The sequence below is a fragment of the Centropristis striata genome, chromosome 3 (genome assembly GCF_030273125.1).
Source record: "Centropristis striata isolate RG_2023a ecotype Rhode Island chromosome 3, C.striata_1.0, whole genome shotgun sequence".
NCBI lineage: Eukaryota > Metazoa > Chordata > Actinopteri > Perciformes > Serranidae > Centropristis > Centropristis striata.
Genome location: NC_081519.1, coordinates 25449345 through 25466262, shown reverse-complemented (window position 1 = coordinate 25466262; position 16918 = coordinate 25449345). Strand labels below are relative to the sequence as shown.

Here is a 16918-nt window from a genome sequence, read left to right as displayed (position 1 = left end):
GTTCAATATTTTAGTTTGATTTTTAACCAATATGTTGCACCTGTGAGGTTGTACTTCAGGCACAGGGGTGATTTCAGCTAAATGCTAACATCCTGATGTTTACAGAGGCTCCCCAAAAACTTCACCTGGGGGGTGATTTGTGTGCATGATGTGCATTTTTCTTCCAGTTTGCATTGGGTTGTCACATCACATTTTGAAAAAAGCCTATTAAGTAACCTATTAAACTGTTTTTATCTTTGCCTTAACTCAAAGATTAAACCTCCAGGAGACCTAGTGCATAATTGTAACTTCAAACAAAGATGGTTTTTGTGTGTACATGACCATCAGTTTATGAAAATATATATATATCTGAATTATGATGTTAGAGTAGTATATTGCATCAAGATGACAAGTTAAACTATCAATTTCCATGACCGCAGGGGAGAGATTAAATTACAGGGAAACATAAATGGTACATTTTGTATGCCTTCACACTCGACATGCATCAATTGATCTCATATTTTCCAAGCTTTAGAATTAAACTAGACCCAGCATGTTAGTTTCAACCCAAAATGATTCAGGATTTTTTTTCTGCATTCAAATGTGCACACACCTTATCATATAAAGCAGCCAAAATAATGTACAATAATTTATTATTTATCATCTCCAAGGTGCCAGAACAAAAACCCTCCCCACTTACCTAAATCATGGGTTGAGATGGTAACACAGAGATCGCCCAAGTGTGCTCTACCACATCTGGCAAAACAAGCACATGCAGGTGGAATAGCAAGTTTTTAATCCTGAAGTTTACCATCTGTTTGCTATCTTAGTTTAGCTTGTTAGACATGCAAATGAGCACTAACCATGATGTACAGCTGAGGATGGTTTTACAGGTATTTGGTTATCAATAAAAGTTTTACGGCAAATAATAATAAAATAAATTATAATTATTGAAAAAAAGAATCACCAATGTAAAATAAGGTTATCCCATGGGGCACAAATGGCAGTACCAAATTTCCAGTTGGAGAGATATTTCACAGAAAACTAAAATAAAATCACCATCATGCTATATCATTTCATGTGAAATAGGAACAGTAAGATAGTCTCTAAAATCATCAGGATTTATCATCTGGGAGCTGAATGTATAAAAAATGTTGTGCAAATCCATCAAATAGTAATTGACATATTAACCCGGTTTGGACTTGGTTTTAAAATGCGTCTTTGGCGATCGGTTCACAAGTGGACAGATGAGACACATCTCTGTTGTCTCGAGCTGACCACTTGTGTTCAGATTTCATTGCTACGTACCTAAAAGGCCAAATTGCCCCGTGCACATTTATCATGTTGGTTAACAACAACTTGGGTCGCTCGATTTAAACTGTGTTTCTTGGGCTAGCTAAGAAGGAGTTGGATAAACTTATTTACATGCATGGCCTACTGCAAGTAATAACATTAGATGGACAAAATCATTTGTAACTAGCAAACCGTTGTCTGAGGGATAAGATCACAATGCGTCTTGAACCCAAGACGATGGAAACTTGTGATCCGATCGACCAAGACACATTTTAAAACTAAGTGTAAATGAGAAGAAGTTAAGTGGTGGCACTATTATCCATCTTTCAGAATACATGCACTGTATATTACCTATATTAATATACAGTCATGGAAAAAAATATTCGACCATCCTTCTTTTCTTCAATTTCTTGTTCATTTTAATGCCTGGTACAACTAAAGGTACATTTGTTTGGACAAATATGATGATAACAGCAACAAAAAAGAAATAAGAGTTTAATTTAAGAGCTGATGTCTAGACATTTTCCATGATTTTGGTTATTATGAACAAGAGATTGAAGAAAACAACGGTGGTCTAATAATTTTTTCCATGACTGTATGTCCGAACTTTTAGGAACTGAGTTGGAAATGACGTAAATACATGGCCAAAATTAACAAATCAATTTGATCAAATAGTGATATTCTCAATAGCTTTAATGGATTCCTTGACCCAGAAAAATTTATATTTTGACACCAAGATAGACCATTTAAGTGGCTTGGAAGATATATTGGTTCTCATAGATTTTATATGGCTGCCATCTCCAAAGCACAATCTAGATGAAGTGGCTCCTACCAAAAATGTAAACTAATGGTGGTTGAGAGCATGTGGAAAAAAACTGGTGCTTTTGTCTGGCGTGTCCCCTTTATTTTGCAAAGCCTTCTGACTATATAGGAAAGCACATGGAATCACCACTATGGTTCATCCTCTGGGGACCATGAATGTCTTTGCATGCGTCTCTCCATCAAGTATTTGTTGAGATATCTCAGTCGTGGACTGAACGATAAACAGACCCTCCAAAGCATGCTGCTAGCAAAGCTAAAAAGAACTTATTCTGCTCTGCTGCATGTAATTGATCTTTTATAACCTACCTCAGTAACACTGCATCACCACTGTCAGGTTTGAGTGATTTATTGTACAGAAAAACAGAGCAAGGGACACACAGTCCAGCATCATCTTATGTCTCTAATCAGTGATGTGTGGTCAACCTGTCAGTCATCGTTTATTCGTTGGAAGAAAAGAGACGCAGAGCGACGGATTGCGTGCTTTCTGTAATCCAGGGCCGTCTTCATCTGCATCTGAGCCATGTCATCATCAGTGCGTCTAAGAGAGATGCAAGGATGCCTGGCAGGCGACTTAACGCACATCTGAGACATAAAAGAGCTCCCTGTTTGAGATACTGAACACACAAACTCATGGCTTTATTTAGAATGAGAGAAATAAAGGAGAGAGAAGCGCATGGATCTCTGTGTGTGAGGCAGAAAGAAAGATAGAGAGACGGACGGACGGACGGGCAGATGGGCAGATAGATCAAATAAAGCCTTGATAATGGATAATTGATCTACATACAGTCATGGGAAAAAAATTATAAGACTTCCCTTGTTTTCTTCAATTATGAGCTATTTTCGTTGTTATCATTATGTTCATACAAACAAATGTACCTTTAGTTGTACAAGGCATTAAAATGAACAAGAAATTGAAGAAAACAAGGGTGGTCTAATAATTTTTTTCCATGACTGGATGGATGGATGGATGGATGGATGGACGGAAAGATAGATATATATTACCCAGCTATCATCATTCCATATTATATATGACAAAATACCAAAGATAATAAGAGATTGTGTTTCGATTGTTACTGAATTTGCTACTTGCCTTTTTGAGAGTATATTATAGCTGAGTAAATGGCACTGGTCAACATTTAATTCAGCATCTCTTAATACAAACAAAACAGCAATCACTTACAGAATTACTTACAGGCGATCATTCATGTATTCATATCATCCAGTTGTGGTCACTTAAGATCACAGATAACCAGTCTGGAAGACATTGAACTGGTGGAACACTACACTTCCATTATAATCATTTAAACTGGCTACAGTCTTGGCTGTGTTGCCTCCTGCTTGGCTAACATGCTGGCATGCTGCTGTAAAGCCTTGTTATCTAATTACTGGTTGCCAACACTCCTGTGTGAACTGTCTGATGGTTCGTCTTTGCTGCCCCCTTATCTGAGTTGCTTTAAAGTCTTCAATTTGATATGAATTATCTGCTTTAACCCTAAACTGACACTGGCAACATTCTCACCAATGCCACAGTTTTATTTACGTAGTTCTGTTAGCTACCTTAGCTGAGCAGTTAGCTCTAGCCCTTTTCATACAGCTTTCCATAAAAGGTGTTGCAACGAGCTCTGCAGTCAATTCACCTTAGGACATTTATACTGATTCCACAACGGGGTAATATTGGCGTCAATTCACACTACAATTTGGCTTTGTGGTACAAAGTATGAGGAGGTGGTGGCAGCGGTGGCGGCGAGTGCAGTCAAAACATTAGCCCCTTGCATAGACATGCCAGGACATTTACGGTCTGTAACGTCTCGCCCCCACTATGAACGCGCCCGAAGCGGGATGCCAGGATCAAATATTCCCACCAATTTTCTGCCTCCAGAGGTAGTCACAGAGGTGAAAAATTGATGGGACTGTTGGGCACAGTGGCCGCTTATTGTAAACAACCCGTCATGCTTACTGTACATGTGGTGTCTGCCACTGATCATAAACAAACCGGCTTCGCTAACTGGTGCTTGTTGTAAACAAACGGTGATCGCTAAGTGAACACATGCTGCTGCAGCACATACACATTGTACTGCTACAGAGCTAACTGTGTAGCCTGTTAGCACTGTTCTACCGTGCAGCACTGCTGCTGCTCTGTCGCATTTCACCATCGTCTAGGCGAAAAGCAAGCATAGATCTTTAAAGCAATAAAGCGGGACATTTGTGTGAACGCACTATGAAAAGGCTAATGATGCCGGAAGTTCTGGCCATCTTGCTGTCAAGCAAAGTTGTTCTGCATTTTGCTGAACATGATTCGATAACTGTCGGACTGAAGCAAGAGGTGTGTTTTTGATTATACTCTCCACTTTCTTTCTTACTACCCGAGTGTTGGTCGTACAAATAACGTACATCACGTATTTTCTGGTTCACATTGATCCCGCCATGAGCAGTCTCGCCAATTTAACGTCTCTGTTACTAGCTCTGAAGGCGGTACAGAGCTGGATTACTGGATTACTACCATTACACCTCTGGGATGTTCAGACTGAAGGCGAAACGTCACAGAGGCGTAAATATCGCGGCTTGAAACGTCAGTCTGAAAGGAACCTAGAGCTTCTCTCTTTCTCTCACTCTCCACCTCTCTCTGTCTCTGCGTGTCAACTGTTTAGCTACTCCTCTGTCTCCTTTATTGATAATGGCATATGAAGCTAATAAATGTAGTGTATCGGCCATGTTGGCTTGGAGAATTGGAAGTGCAGCTATGCACCACTGGAACTCAATCGTTTAACATTAGCTGCTGTAGTTAGCCAGCCCACATTAACCAGAGCTCCTGTTAGCCGATCCACAAACCAGGGAAATTCATTTGTGTCAATTAACAGTACTCGGGGGGTGGACATGCAGCTCCACCAGAAAAAAATTGTAATTGCACAGTGGGTTAAATATTGTAGCAATTGGTTTTGTAGCATCTGATAGTAAGTTATTTGAAACTGCCTTATTATTGGTCGATGACCATCCATTCAGTAGTTAATAGACTATGTGATTGCCATCACAAGCCTTCACCCAGCTGATTGGTGGAGGGCCTGCCATGTTCTTGGTGCACCTGCACTGCCTGCACTGTCTCACCTCCCTGGTGGTTATCCTTCCCCAATCAGACATTAACAAACAATTTAATTTGTGCAGATGTCTGTAGAGTTTTAAATGCAGCTTTAGAAGCTTTCTCATCTATTATTGCATGCAACTTGACAGATTTGAGATAATTACCACCAGTGAAAAACGGTATCAGTCAGCAGCTTTAATATGACAATTTCAGGCATATAAAGCTCAAGTTACCCCCACTTAGCACTAAATAAGGGGTGACACACTTCATCTGGTGGTCAAAGGGAACACAATGAGCTTGACATTGCTGCTGATTAAAGCCTTGAAATGTGTGTACGTATGTGTGTGTGTGTGTGTGTGTGTGTGTGTGCACAGTGCCTCCTGCTAGCTTTGCTAAATAGAGGATAAGTGGTTGGTGAGGTTTGTGTGTCTACTACAGAGGAATCCCTCCGCCCCAACTTCTCACTCCAGCTACCCAGGGGAGTGGTAGACTGCAGGGCTAGTGTTGGCTGATTGACTCTGATACATGTGCTGCATATTTCATGCCCTCCAGTCTGTCTGCATGAGACGCAGCGAGCGAGGGAGACACGCAGATGGATAAACAGAGAGAGACAGAAAGACGGTCGGAGGACGAGAACAAGATCAGTTCGACCTTTACGGGGCGGTTGCATCCTGCGTGTATTTCTCTGCGTGTCTCTTTATAGTGATGTATTGTTTGGGAATGTCTCTCTTCCTTACTTACTCCTCTGTGACCCACTATGGCATCACTGAAGTCTGCTGCGCTCAGCAGTCAGCACGTTTGTACACAGCAGCTTTGAAACAGTGCAGCTGACAAGCAGCAGCAGGTCGCTTTAGTCCCAGCAAGCATTAAAGGCAGAAGATATGCTCAGTATACCTCAGTGGTCCTCCAGGGAGTTCCCATTTAGCGGCAGGGCAGGCACTCCATCTATTTGTGCTTTGACGGGTAAAGTTGATCCACACTCAATGATGTGTGATTATGAGGTTTGTTTTGCCAAGTGCTCCTGTTGGTCTGGCAATGATTCATCATTTTTATTTTCAAAAACAGGCCAACTGACTTTTCACTTTGCTGTATTTTTACAGGAATCCAGGCCTGCAGCTAATGATTATATTCATTATCGGATAATTCTGTTTTTTTATTACTGATTTTGACTTTTAAATATCGGAATAGTATCAGTGAAGAATTCCTATCACAATCTCCCAGAGGTGATGTTTTCACATGGCCAACAATCTAAAACCAAAAGATAAATTATTTACAGGATAAAAAAGAGAACAGATGCAAATCAAAATGTTTTGATGCTGGGACAAATAAATATTTGACATATTTATTTGATAAATTACTTAAAAAATAGTTTAAATCAATCAACGAATCATATCAGAATCACAGTTTACAAGCCAAACTGCATTTGTTGGTATAAAGATTCATGCTCATTACAAGCTGAATTGGCTGCACAGATCACAAACTCAGCAGCGTTTGCATTTCCAAATATAATCTTAAAAGGATATTTGGGATTTTTTGAAGTAGGATTGTATGAGGTACTTATCCAAAGTCAGTGTCAGTGTTACCTACAGGAGATGCTGTTTGGAAACTAAGCAATGAAAAGCTAGTGAATTTAAGCCACCCTAAAATATCAATATCACTTTAATTGTATGTTATTTAGAATATTTTCCCCGCTTTAATGGACGTCTATTTAACTGAAGCTGTTATCTTTGCTTTCTTCAAAGCCACCAAACTCCATTGACAAAACCAGTAATTTTACCTTGCAGACGACAGGAGTTGCTGATCAACCAGTTAGTTTGTTTGTGTTATTTTGTGACTTGTGTTTTCAGTGGTAAGTTCACATTCACCAAATTCACACAATAACAACAACAAACTAACAGATCGAGGTAGAGGTAGACCAGCAACTCCTGTGTTCTGTCAGGTAAAATTACTGCTTTTTTTTAAAGGAGTCTGGTGGATTTTAAAAGAACAGAGATGGATATAACGGTTTCAATTCCCCGTCGAAAAAGGCTGTCAGACGACAAGGTAAAGCAGCAGAAACATTCTAAATTTAGCCCACGCTTTAACTGGAATGGGTTTTTTTTCTTTTTTAGGTGGCTTTCAGGTGGCTTAAATACAGCCATGGAAAAATGATTAGACCACCCTTGTTTTCTTCAATTTCTTGTTCATTTTAATGCCTGGTACAACTAAAGGTACATTTGTTTGCTTTCTAATGATTTTGGTTATTATCAAGAAAACCATGGAAACTGTCTAGATATCAGCTCTTAGATTAAACTCTTATGAGTTATTTTTGTTGTCATCTTTATATTTGTCCAAACAAATGTACCTTTAGTTGTACCAGGCATTTAAATGAACAAGATATTGAAGAAAACCAGGATGGTCTAATCATTTTTTTCCATGACTGTATGTTTTGCTGCTGCAGTACATTGCTTAAATGGCTTATGGTAAATGGTTAAAATACGCTGGCTATGGTTAGAGCTCCAGACAACCCCACTTGAAAAATTAGAAACCGTCCTTTGAAGTACTCTGTGTATGGTGCACAACATCTTTATTCCTAATCAGATAATGTTTTTGTTGTTTTTTTGCAGATGAGGATGATGAAGGTGAGCGCAACACTGTTCCCCTCACGCCCCTCGACAGCTTCTTCTCCGACAACGACTCCCTCAAACAGCAAAAGAAGAAGAAGCCCAAAAAGATGAAAGAGGGGAAAATGCCCAAAGTTAAGAAGAGGAAAAAGGAGGTAAGGTGTAATTCACTCTCCGCAATCTCTGTCATGACCTCGGACACAACAGCTTTGTGGCTCAAGCTGCTCGCTGCTTTCCCTGTTACTCACACCACCGCTCTTTTGATGTCTCTGCAATTGGATCAAAGGTGTGTTTTGGCTGCTGGACTGCCTCTGTAATCTAAATGAGAGGCAGTGGACTGTCTCAGGCTCCGAGGAGGTTGGCAGCAGAGTCGCCGTCACTGCCAGTGTAAGCTGTGGGCACCCAGGGCCAGTTTAGAGTGTAGATTTGTGCCCGCGGTGCTGGTGCTGATGGCAGGGACTGTAGGTCAGAGGCACAGAGATTGTGCCAAGCGAGCAGTGGGAATCCGAACAGTGACAGAGCGGTTTTGACAGGCCAGTTTCTCCATCTTTTTAGTTTCCAACATTTAGACGACAGGTCAGAGGTTTGAGCTGCTTTCAGAATTAACACCAGCGACTTAATTTAACCGAATTTGCTAAGATTATTATTTTTTGGCTTTTGCTCAACAGTGTTCACAAAGAGCAGAAGTGATACATGAGTCAGAAATATCCTTCATACAGCAGTAATTTACCTTGTGATTTTGGTGTTTTCAGTGGTAAATTCACGTTCACCAAAGTCACACAATAACAAGAACAATCTAACAGATTGAGGAAGCAGTAGACCAGAAACTCCTGTTTTCTGTGAGGTACAATTACTGCTTTTTTCAAAGGAGTCCTGTGTCTTTTAAAAGAGCAAAGGTGGATATAATGGCTCCAATTCCGACAAGGTAATGCAGTGAAAATATTGTAAATATAGCTTACATTTTAACTGAAATAGATATTGTTTAATATGGGCCTTTTTAGGTGGATTAAACACGTTTTGCTGCTTCAGTTCATCCTGCTTAAATGGCCACCTGCCATATACAGGTGCATCTCAATAAATTAGAATATCATGGAAAAGTTTATTCATGTCAGTAATTCAATTAAAAAAGTAGAAATAACACATTATATAGATCCATTACACTCAGAATGAAACACTCCGTGTCTTAATTTGTTTAATTTCTTCTAATTATAACTATTGTGGCTTACATTTAATGAAGACCTAAAAAATGTAATATGACAAAGACAATTTTAAAAAGTATGTTTAATATGGAAATGTTGGTTTCTGAAAAGTATATCCATCCATATGACTCAATACTTGGTTGGGGCTATATGACTTGAACTACTGGAAATTGACTTTTCCATCATATTCTAATGTATTGAGATGCACCTGTACTGTCAGTGAAATTTACTGACTATGGTGGTTACTTTATTGAAAATTCTCTAACATAAGTTAGCATTAGCCATCATCAAAACCCCTAATTGATTGAATTGAAGGTGTGTTGTTTTGCTTATGTATTTATAATTTTATTTGTTTGTGATGTGATTTTAGTAGGGTTGTCACAATACTAAAATTTTCAACTCGATACCGATACTCAGGAAAATATTCGATACTCGATACCATTTTCGATACCACAAGGATAAAAACAAAGACCCCAAAATTTAACAGAAATATTTTTATTAACAAGAAAAATGCAACATGTAAAAATTAACAGAACCACAGGTTAAATATTTATAATAAAAAACAGTTGTGCAAAAAGAAACTGCAACTATGATAACAAGCTTCAGGTCTGATGTATATATTAATACAATAAACAGTAACAATTGGAACAATATTTTCGACTGTGTGTGTTGCTGTTTGGTTGCAGGTCGACTTTTCTCTGCTTCATTCTGGGACTTCAAGAGAGAAAATAACACTTTTCAGTCACCAATATTTATCTAAACTTATTACTGATACTTTTGAAAATGAGTATCGTATCCGGATACAACGTTTTAGTATCGATACTTTTTTGAATATGGATACTTTTGACAACCCTAGATTTTAGTGGCCTTACTGTTTCCAGTGAAAAGGAAGTGTTTCGCTCACTGCTTGCTGCGTCTCTCCACTCTATGCACCTCACATTCTCGCAGCAGCACCCTTAACGCAAGTTAAATAAACCTCAACCGAGCCTTGAGCCGACCATCATCCAGGCAAAGCTCCTGCTTGTTGTGACATTACTCCCCATGATTTCTCCTCCTTCTAAGGGTCTCATATACTCACATGGATCTCCGTTAATCTGTCCAACGTACTATTTAAGAACAGTCTCTCACCCTCCTTTAAAGCCAGTGCAAATGCTCTCTGCCTGCCCATTTTTACGCAACCTAAATGTTAGAAGGTCAACTGGCGGCCCATAAGCCACATACGGACGGTCAAAGCTTCCAGCCTGGCTTTTCAGAATAAGAGCCTAATAATTTGAGAAAATGTGAGGAGGATAAAAGACACTTTCTTGTATTTAACATATTTACAATGACGTTTCCTTAATCACAGTTTTGAATCATCACTCCTCAGCTTTCTTGATGGAAGTCGGAGAGAATTTTCTAGTTAAATATCTAGTTATCATTATGGATTTCTCATATTTTTTAGGAGTCTGTTGACAAAAATCAAATCGAATCCAATCATATTATATGGCCTTTATTGTCATTATATAGTCAACTATACAACGAAATTGCAAGTGCCACTGCGTAAGGTGTATAGTTAAAGCACTGAGCTAAAACAGGGACTTAATCAATGATGTGTGATGTCAAAAATAAATATAAAAAAATATAAATTACCACTGAAAATACTACAAATGGTATAGACGAGGTATAGTGTTTTACTGTCCTATGTGGATGTTGGGGCAAATAAAAATAGCATGAACTTAGTAAGAAAGTTAAAATATTAAACAATGATAGGCTAACTAGGCATAAGTAGCCTACATTATATTTTCCGGCACCCGCAGTGTCTGCTTAGAAAAAGTCTGGCCCATGGACAGATGTTGATGAGCTCTGCTTTAAAGCAAAAGAACGGCTTGGCTAATTACATAAAAAAGACAAAGAATACCCTGATACTGCCTGATCGGGGTCTTCTGACATTACACTGTAGTTAATGTGTTAGCAGACATTGGGAGCTGTGCTTATGGCCAATTTTAAATCCAATATTCACATTTTTTTTGGTGGGATATATATTAATTGAGGGGTCTGGAGGGTCCTCCACCAACAAGTTTTGATCATCAAACACTTCATATCCTTTATTGTGGTGATTTTATGTGTCAATTTGTGCCTTCTCTGCATCCGTTTTAGGTAGAAATGTCACTGCACTTCCTGCGTGAAACATGCACAGTTCAAATGATTTTGTTTTATTGCAGATTGCAACCATTGCTTTGGAGGTTGTATACTGCTACTATCTAATTAAACTGAGACATTGTTGCATCTGTGGTCATGTTGCAGCAGTTTGTCTTCTACCTTCATGTTTTCATTGGAGGGACAAATGCATATGTTCATAATTCGAGGCGGACTTGTCGTGACATGTTTTTTCTCTGTTTTGGTCTTAACTTCTAGAAGTTGAGCCTTTGAGATCACTTGGAGGAAACATCTGGTTTGTTGGCTGCTGGATTCTTCAAAGTGTTCACCAGCTAGTTGCTAACTTTGTCTGTGAGCTATTTGGTGTTTGGCAAGTAGCATGCAGTGGGTTTGCCTGAGCTCCCTGCTACAGCTGGAAATGAGGTCAATGATTGCTGAGTTTGTAGGCCGGTGTTACACTACGTTCTGTGACCAGATTCTTGTGATGAAGTCTTCTGCTTGGTGTTGATGTGTGATTCCCTGGAAACCCAGTCCGACTCCCAACAGTCACCTCCACAACTCCTAACTTAAGCCCTCACCCCGGGGCGAAACTGACTTTGTCGCAAGACGTCTTGTCGAGACAACAATTCCTAATCAGGTCACAGAATATGAGGAGTTACAGAAGTCTGTGTAACACCGGAGAAAGTGAGCTAAAAGAGAGCTGCAGCTGGGTGATAACTGTCACTGTGAGCATCACACATGGTCATTTGATCCACTTTATACCTTTAAGGAGAATTTGGCAAACATGAAAGCAGCTCTGCAAAATCCACATTTACTTTTCTGGCAGTTTAACCGAAATTTCTAAGCTATAATATATTTTTTTTAATTCAATGATTACAGGAATGCACTGTATTCCCTGTGTGTTTCCCGCCTGTGCTGGCGTTGGCTTTAACAGTGTCAGTGACATAGCCAGGATGTTCCCCTCTGCTGGCTGGAGATGCCAGCAGTGCTGAGAGGAGCTTGGCTGGCCAGGCTGCCACCCGGCCCTTTGGCTGCTTGTGGTAAACACTGAGCTCTGGGTCTCACTGAGCTAATGAGGGGGGGACTCCCTCTGACACTCTCCTCCCTCTCTTTCTCTGCCTAACACACACACAGACTCTGTTCTGTATTCTTCTCTTTCTTCCCTCTCCTCTCGCCTCTCACATGCATCACCTCACTTCGCCTTGATCGTGATGCCTCTGCTTTTGTTACTGGCTTTGCGTCACAGGAACTGCAAATCTCTCTCGATTCTTCGTCCTTTCTTTAGTCCTTTCTTACTTTTTTCTTCACTATTATTCCTTTCTCTCCTGACCTCCCACTGAGGAACTGCGGCTGCTGTAATTCACTTCCAATCAATCCCCAAAGGTTGGTGTCAGACGCGGGCCAAAAGTCAATTGGGGTCAGAGACAGTCAGTGGCACATCCCAGTCTCAGGTCAGAGCTACTGGTAGCCGGGGACACACACACTTGATATCTTTCTCTCATCTGCAGTGAAACAAAGGAGCTATGAGGACATGAAGGGATGTTCTGTCTCCCTTTTAGAAAAAATCTGTAAAACCAGGGAGTCGAAGTTTATAGAAGGCATTTAATTTTATTGGGGAGAGAAGAGGCTGCAGTTTGGCCACAATGAAACATCCATGAAGCTGTGAGAGAGCTTTAATATTTTTGCTGAAATACAGTCGGTTTTTCAAGATGAGCCTCTGTCTTGTTTTTATAAGTTCAGTATCCTCTCAAGGATTGTGAGTCAACAGAGAGCTGTTGCTGATTCCCGGGAAAAAGAAGAGGCTGTTGTTTTGGAGCAATAAAGTGTTTTTACTGCAGCATTTCTTTTTCTTTTTTCTTGTGGAACTAGATTTTATTGAATATCCACGTCTTCGCTCATTTTCTGCGTGCCTCCTCTGCATCTCCCCAAGGCAGAGCCATTATGGGGAAGCATCTAATTTGATTACGTTATCAGCACTTATCTGATTTTCTGCCCTCTAAAAGTAAAGACACCCTCTTTGTTGCTGCCAGTGTCCTCTCTGGTCCTATGATGTGTGTGTAACATTGAACTCTGGGCCGCGGCGAGGCTGTTGCACAGTTCCACCTCGTCTTTGCAGTTGCTCTCGAACAGTGGTTCTGCTTCTTTGCTTTTCCCTCCTCCATCTCCACCCCCACTCCCATCCCCCATCCACTATCTCCAATTTACTTTCTCTCTCTCTCTCTCTCTCTCTCTCTCTATCTCCTTCTTCTTATGCATAAATGAGATTTGTCTAGACGGGTGCTGGAGCACCAGCTCTGCAACCACAGGCCTCTGCATAACAAGCTCGTTATGCAAACGTGTCTGATTGGATGGCGCCGTTCCATTGGCTGCCACTGTGATAGTGTGTGTGTGTGTGTGTGCGTGTGTGTGTGTATGTGTATTTGGGGGGGGGGGCTAGTGAGTGGCAGGCTAGAAAGAAAGAGTGAGAGAGAGAGAGAAAGAAAGAAAGAAATCGGGAGCTATAAAGAGAGAGAGAGAAAGAGAGAGAGAGAGAGAGAAAATAATAGAGGAGGGGGGGCTGCGAGATGTGAAAGAGAGAAAGTGAGAGAAAAGGAAGGCGTGTGGGAAGAGGGGAGGTGAGCTATGAGAACGAGAGAGAGAGAGAGAGAGAGAGAGAAAACTAGAGAGAAGAGAGAAAGAGAGAGAGAGAGAGAGAGCCAGACACTGCTCAAATTTGGTCACCATGGCAACACAGCCAGGCTGCTGGTAGGGTTGGCGGGCGCTGCGGCAACGTGAGCCTTTCCACTGCGCTACAGAGCAAAACGCCTGTAAGTCTCTCCACGGATCCACACAGGCCTGCTGAGCAACAGGCAGCGAGCAGAGCACAAAGCTGCTGTGCACTAATTCACTCTGTGGCACACACATGTGCACACACACAAACCTATATATTACACCCATCTATATAAAAAGAAAAAAGCAGGTATTCACATGTGCACGGGAAAGAGACATTTCAAAATATGCATACTGTATATAGTCAAATGCACAAGCACAGTAATAACTGCGTGCATACTGAGAGAAACACCAGATCCTCTCCCTCCCCCCTCTTACTTACTTCATCATGAGCACGCATGCACCAGTGAATTTGTTCATATGCAACACTCTTGATCACACAAACAACACCTGTTAACTGTTAAATCCATATAGCCTTCCAGATGTCTCGTATTAGACAGGATGCAGGATGCAGCTCGCTCCTCAAATCAGCCTCTGAGCAGCGATTGGCTGCTCGCTCCGCCGGAGGTGTTCTGCTTGTTGCTTTACTTTGTCGTTCAGTCGGGTGTGAAAGGTGAACGTGCTTCTGACTCGACTCCGCACCGACTCGCAGCTAACTTGTAACGTGTAATAATTCATGCATTTCATCACCAGCCGGAGAATTATAATGTTAGCAAAGCAGTGACACTTTGGAGTGATGTAATTTAATTCATGCAAATGCCATCAAGAAGAAGCTTTTATCCAAAGTGCTTTATAGTAGTCTGACAGCATATGTTTTTAGCGTGGGTGGCCTCCGTGGGAGCTCTAATCCCTAACCCTGGCAAAATTAATGCCATGCTTACTCGCCCTATCATTGAGTTTCATATTTTAATTATCCACATTTTTATCACTACATTTGAAGCTGTTGTCTCCAAGGATTCTTCTCAACTGGAGGTAGATTTCCTTTATGGCGTCAATGGTAAAATACAAACCTTGAATTCAGTTTAGATCCAGGAATCTGGCTTTGATGCTTGCTTCAGTCAGTCACGTCTTGAGGTAGAGAGCTAAAGCAAGATTCAAAGTCAGATTCTGCCTGTTTACATTTATAAAAATAGCTGTTTGGCAGGAGCTCTCAACTTTATCAAAGACATGTGAAGATTGCTTGGGTGGAATTTCATTCAGCACAAATATATTTGTAGATTTGTGAAGATGTAAGTTACACACATTTTGAGAGAATGAGAGAGATCGGCGAAACGCCCTGTTATTGACTCCCAAATAAGCAATAAAACTACATTCCCGTGTGCATGATGAATTGTGTCCATCCTCAGGGAGGAATCCAGCCAAGAGTTGACAGCGACCCGGAGGAGACCTCAGAGGTGGAGGAGGAACGGGAACATCCAGAAATAGGCTCCGAGAGCGAGAGCAGCACCTACGGCCCGACCAAAAAGAAGAAGAAGAAACCTAAGGAGAAGAAAGAGAAGAAGCCCAGGAAGAAGAAGAGAGATGAGGAAGACGACGACGATGACGATGATGATGGGAACATGAAAGTGAGTCCAATGAAGCTGAAACAGATCACATGTTTTTTACTGGATTTAGAATTTTAAATTAAGCAAATTTCGAAAGAGGGCCTAGAGGTACAAGATTGAAGATTCAGATTTAATTTCTCTTGGTAATAATAATAATATTAATAATGATAATAATAATAATAAAGTGCTTTTCACATACACCAGGGACATTTTACAGAAACACAGCAAGCAATAGTCCGGCTTTAAAGCATCTATATTGTGTTGACTTGTCTACTTCCATTATCCCGAATGCTTCCTACAATGTTCAGAGAAATCTGTAATTTCCTTTATGGTAATTGTCTGTTAGATTTGGTGGCATGTTAATGGTGTCATATCCTCTCTACCTCCTCTAGCTGCTCTAACTGCGAAATGCAGGAGAAAAAAAATAAAAAAGTGTAAATGTAAATCAAACCAAGCCACATAATTTAAATCAGTAACATAATCCACATTTTTTTGCCAGACATCATCATCTTTTCATTAACTGCGTGCCAGTTTGGGACACAGTAATCCAGTAGAGACCTAATTTTGACAATACGCGACTTTGACAAGTTTTTGTCTTTTCTCCACATAGTGTAAGCTCCAGTCATTGCTTGATAATGACCAAAATCATTCTCAAGAAAACCATGGAAAATGTCTAGAAATCAGCTCTTAAATTAAACTCTTATCAGCTATTTTTTGTTTTTGTTATCATTATATTTGTCCAAACAAATGTACCTTTAGTTGTACCAGGCATAAAAATGAAAAATAAATTGAAGAAAACAAGGGTGCTCTTATGATTTTTTCAGTGACTGTATATGTGATTGATAAATTAGACTATTATCTTTTCTGTTACTGTGCTCATTTTCTGATAGAAAACCTGCCGTAATAAAGCATAATACACTAAAATCTAAAAGATCCCTTAAGACACATAAAAATACTGCCTGGAGTAATAATTGGTGTCTGATTAGTTAAAAGTGCACCTGCTTCTTCTTGTTCTTCAAAATGGAAATGTATTTCAAAATTGTATCTGCTCGACTCAAGTTGTCTCCTGTTTCACTTAAAAATCCGTTCTCAGTTTATATGTGCTCTGGAGGCTTCAAGTTTCCACATCAGGAGACATTTTGTCACAGCCCAGACTCAGAGAGCCAGACCACATGAGATTTAAAGTAATTTAAACCATAATTTATTTAAAACAAAGACAAAAACAACATAATAACTGAGTTTGTAGCTGTAGGTCAGTGGTGGTTTTAATGCTTTAATGCATGTGTGGCATGAAAAAGAGAAACCCCCAAACTAAAAGGGTACAACTCATATAAACTTTCTCCCTCCAGAGAATAACAGGTCATCATCTGGAGGGAGACTTTAAAATGTCTCACCCATAACTGTGAGGTTGCTGAGACTGAAATCGGTTTCCATAATGGAACAATGATCGCAAGTCTGTAACTGAAAATGAAAACTTTATAGAGAGGTGGACAACTGTGTTACACTGTAACAAAACTGTGTTTTTTTTTTGTTATCAAATGTTTTTATTAAGTAAGT

The 16918-nt window shown here is 40.1% G+C and overlaps 1 protein-coding gene across 2 annotated transcripts in view; it reads left to right on the top strand.

Moving 5' to 3' along the window:
• chd5 (chromodomain helicase DNA binding protein 5) overlaps nucleotides 1-16918 on the top strand; it is a 77299-nt gene that overhangs the window by 4532 nt on the left and 55849 nt on the right. For both annotated transcript variants that reach the window (XM_059328534.1, XM_059328533.1), the window contains exons 2-3: nucleotides 7777-7928; nucleotides 15164-15382. In XM_059328534.1, coding sequence (XP_059184517.1) covers nucleotides 7777-7928; nucleotides 15164-15382 — 371 coding nt within the window. The remainder of the gene's footprint in view (nucleotides 1-7776; nucleotides 7929-15163; nucleotides 15383-16918) is intronic.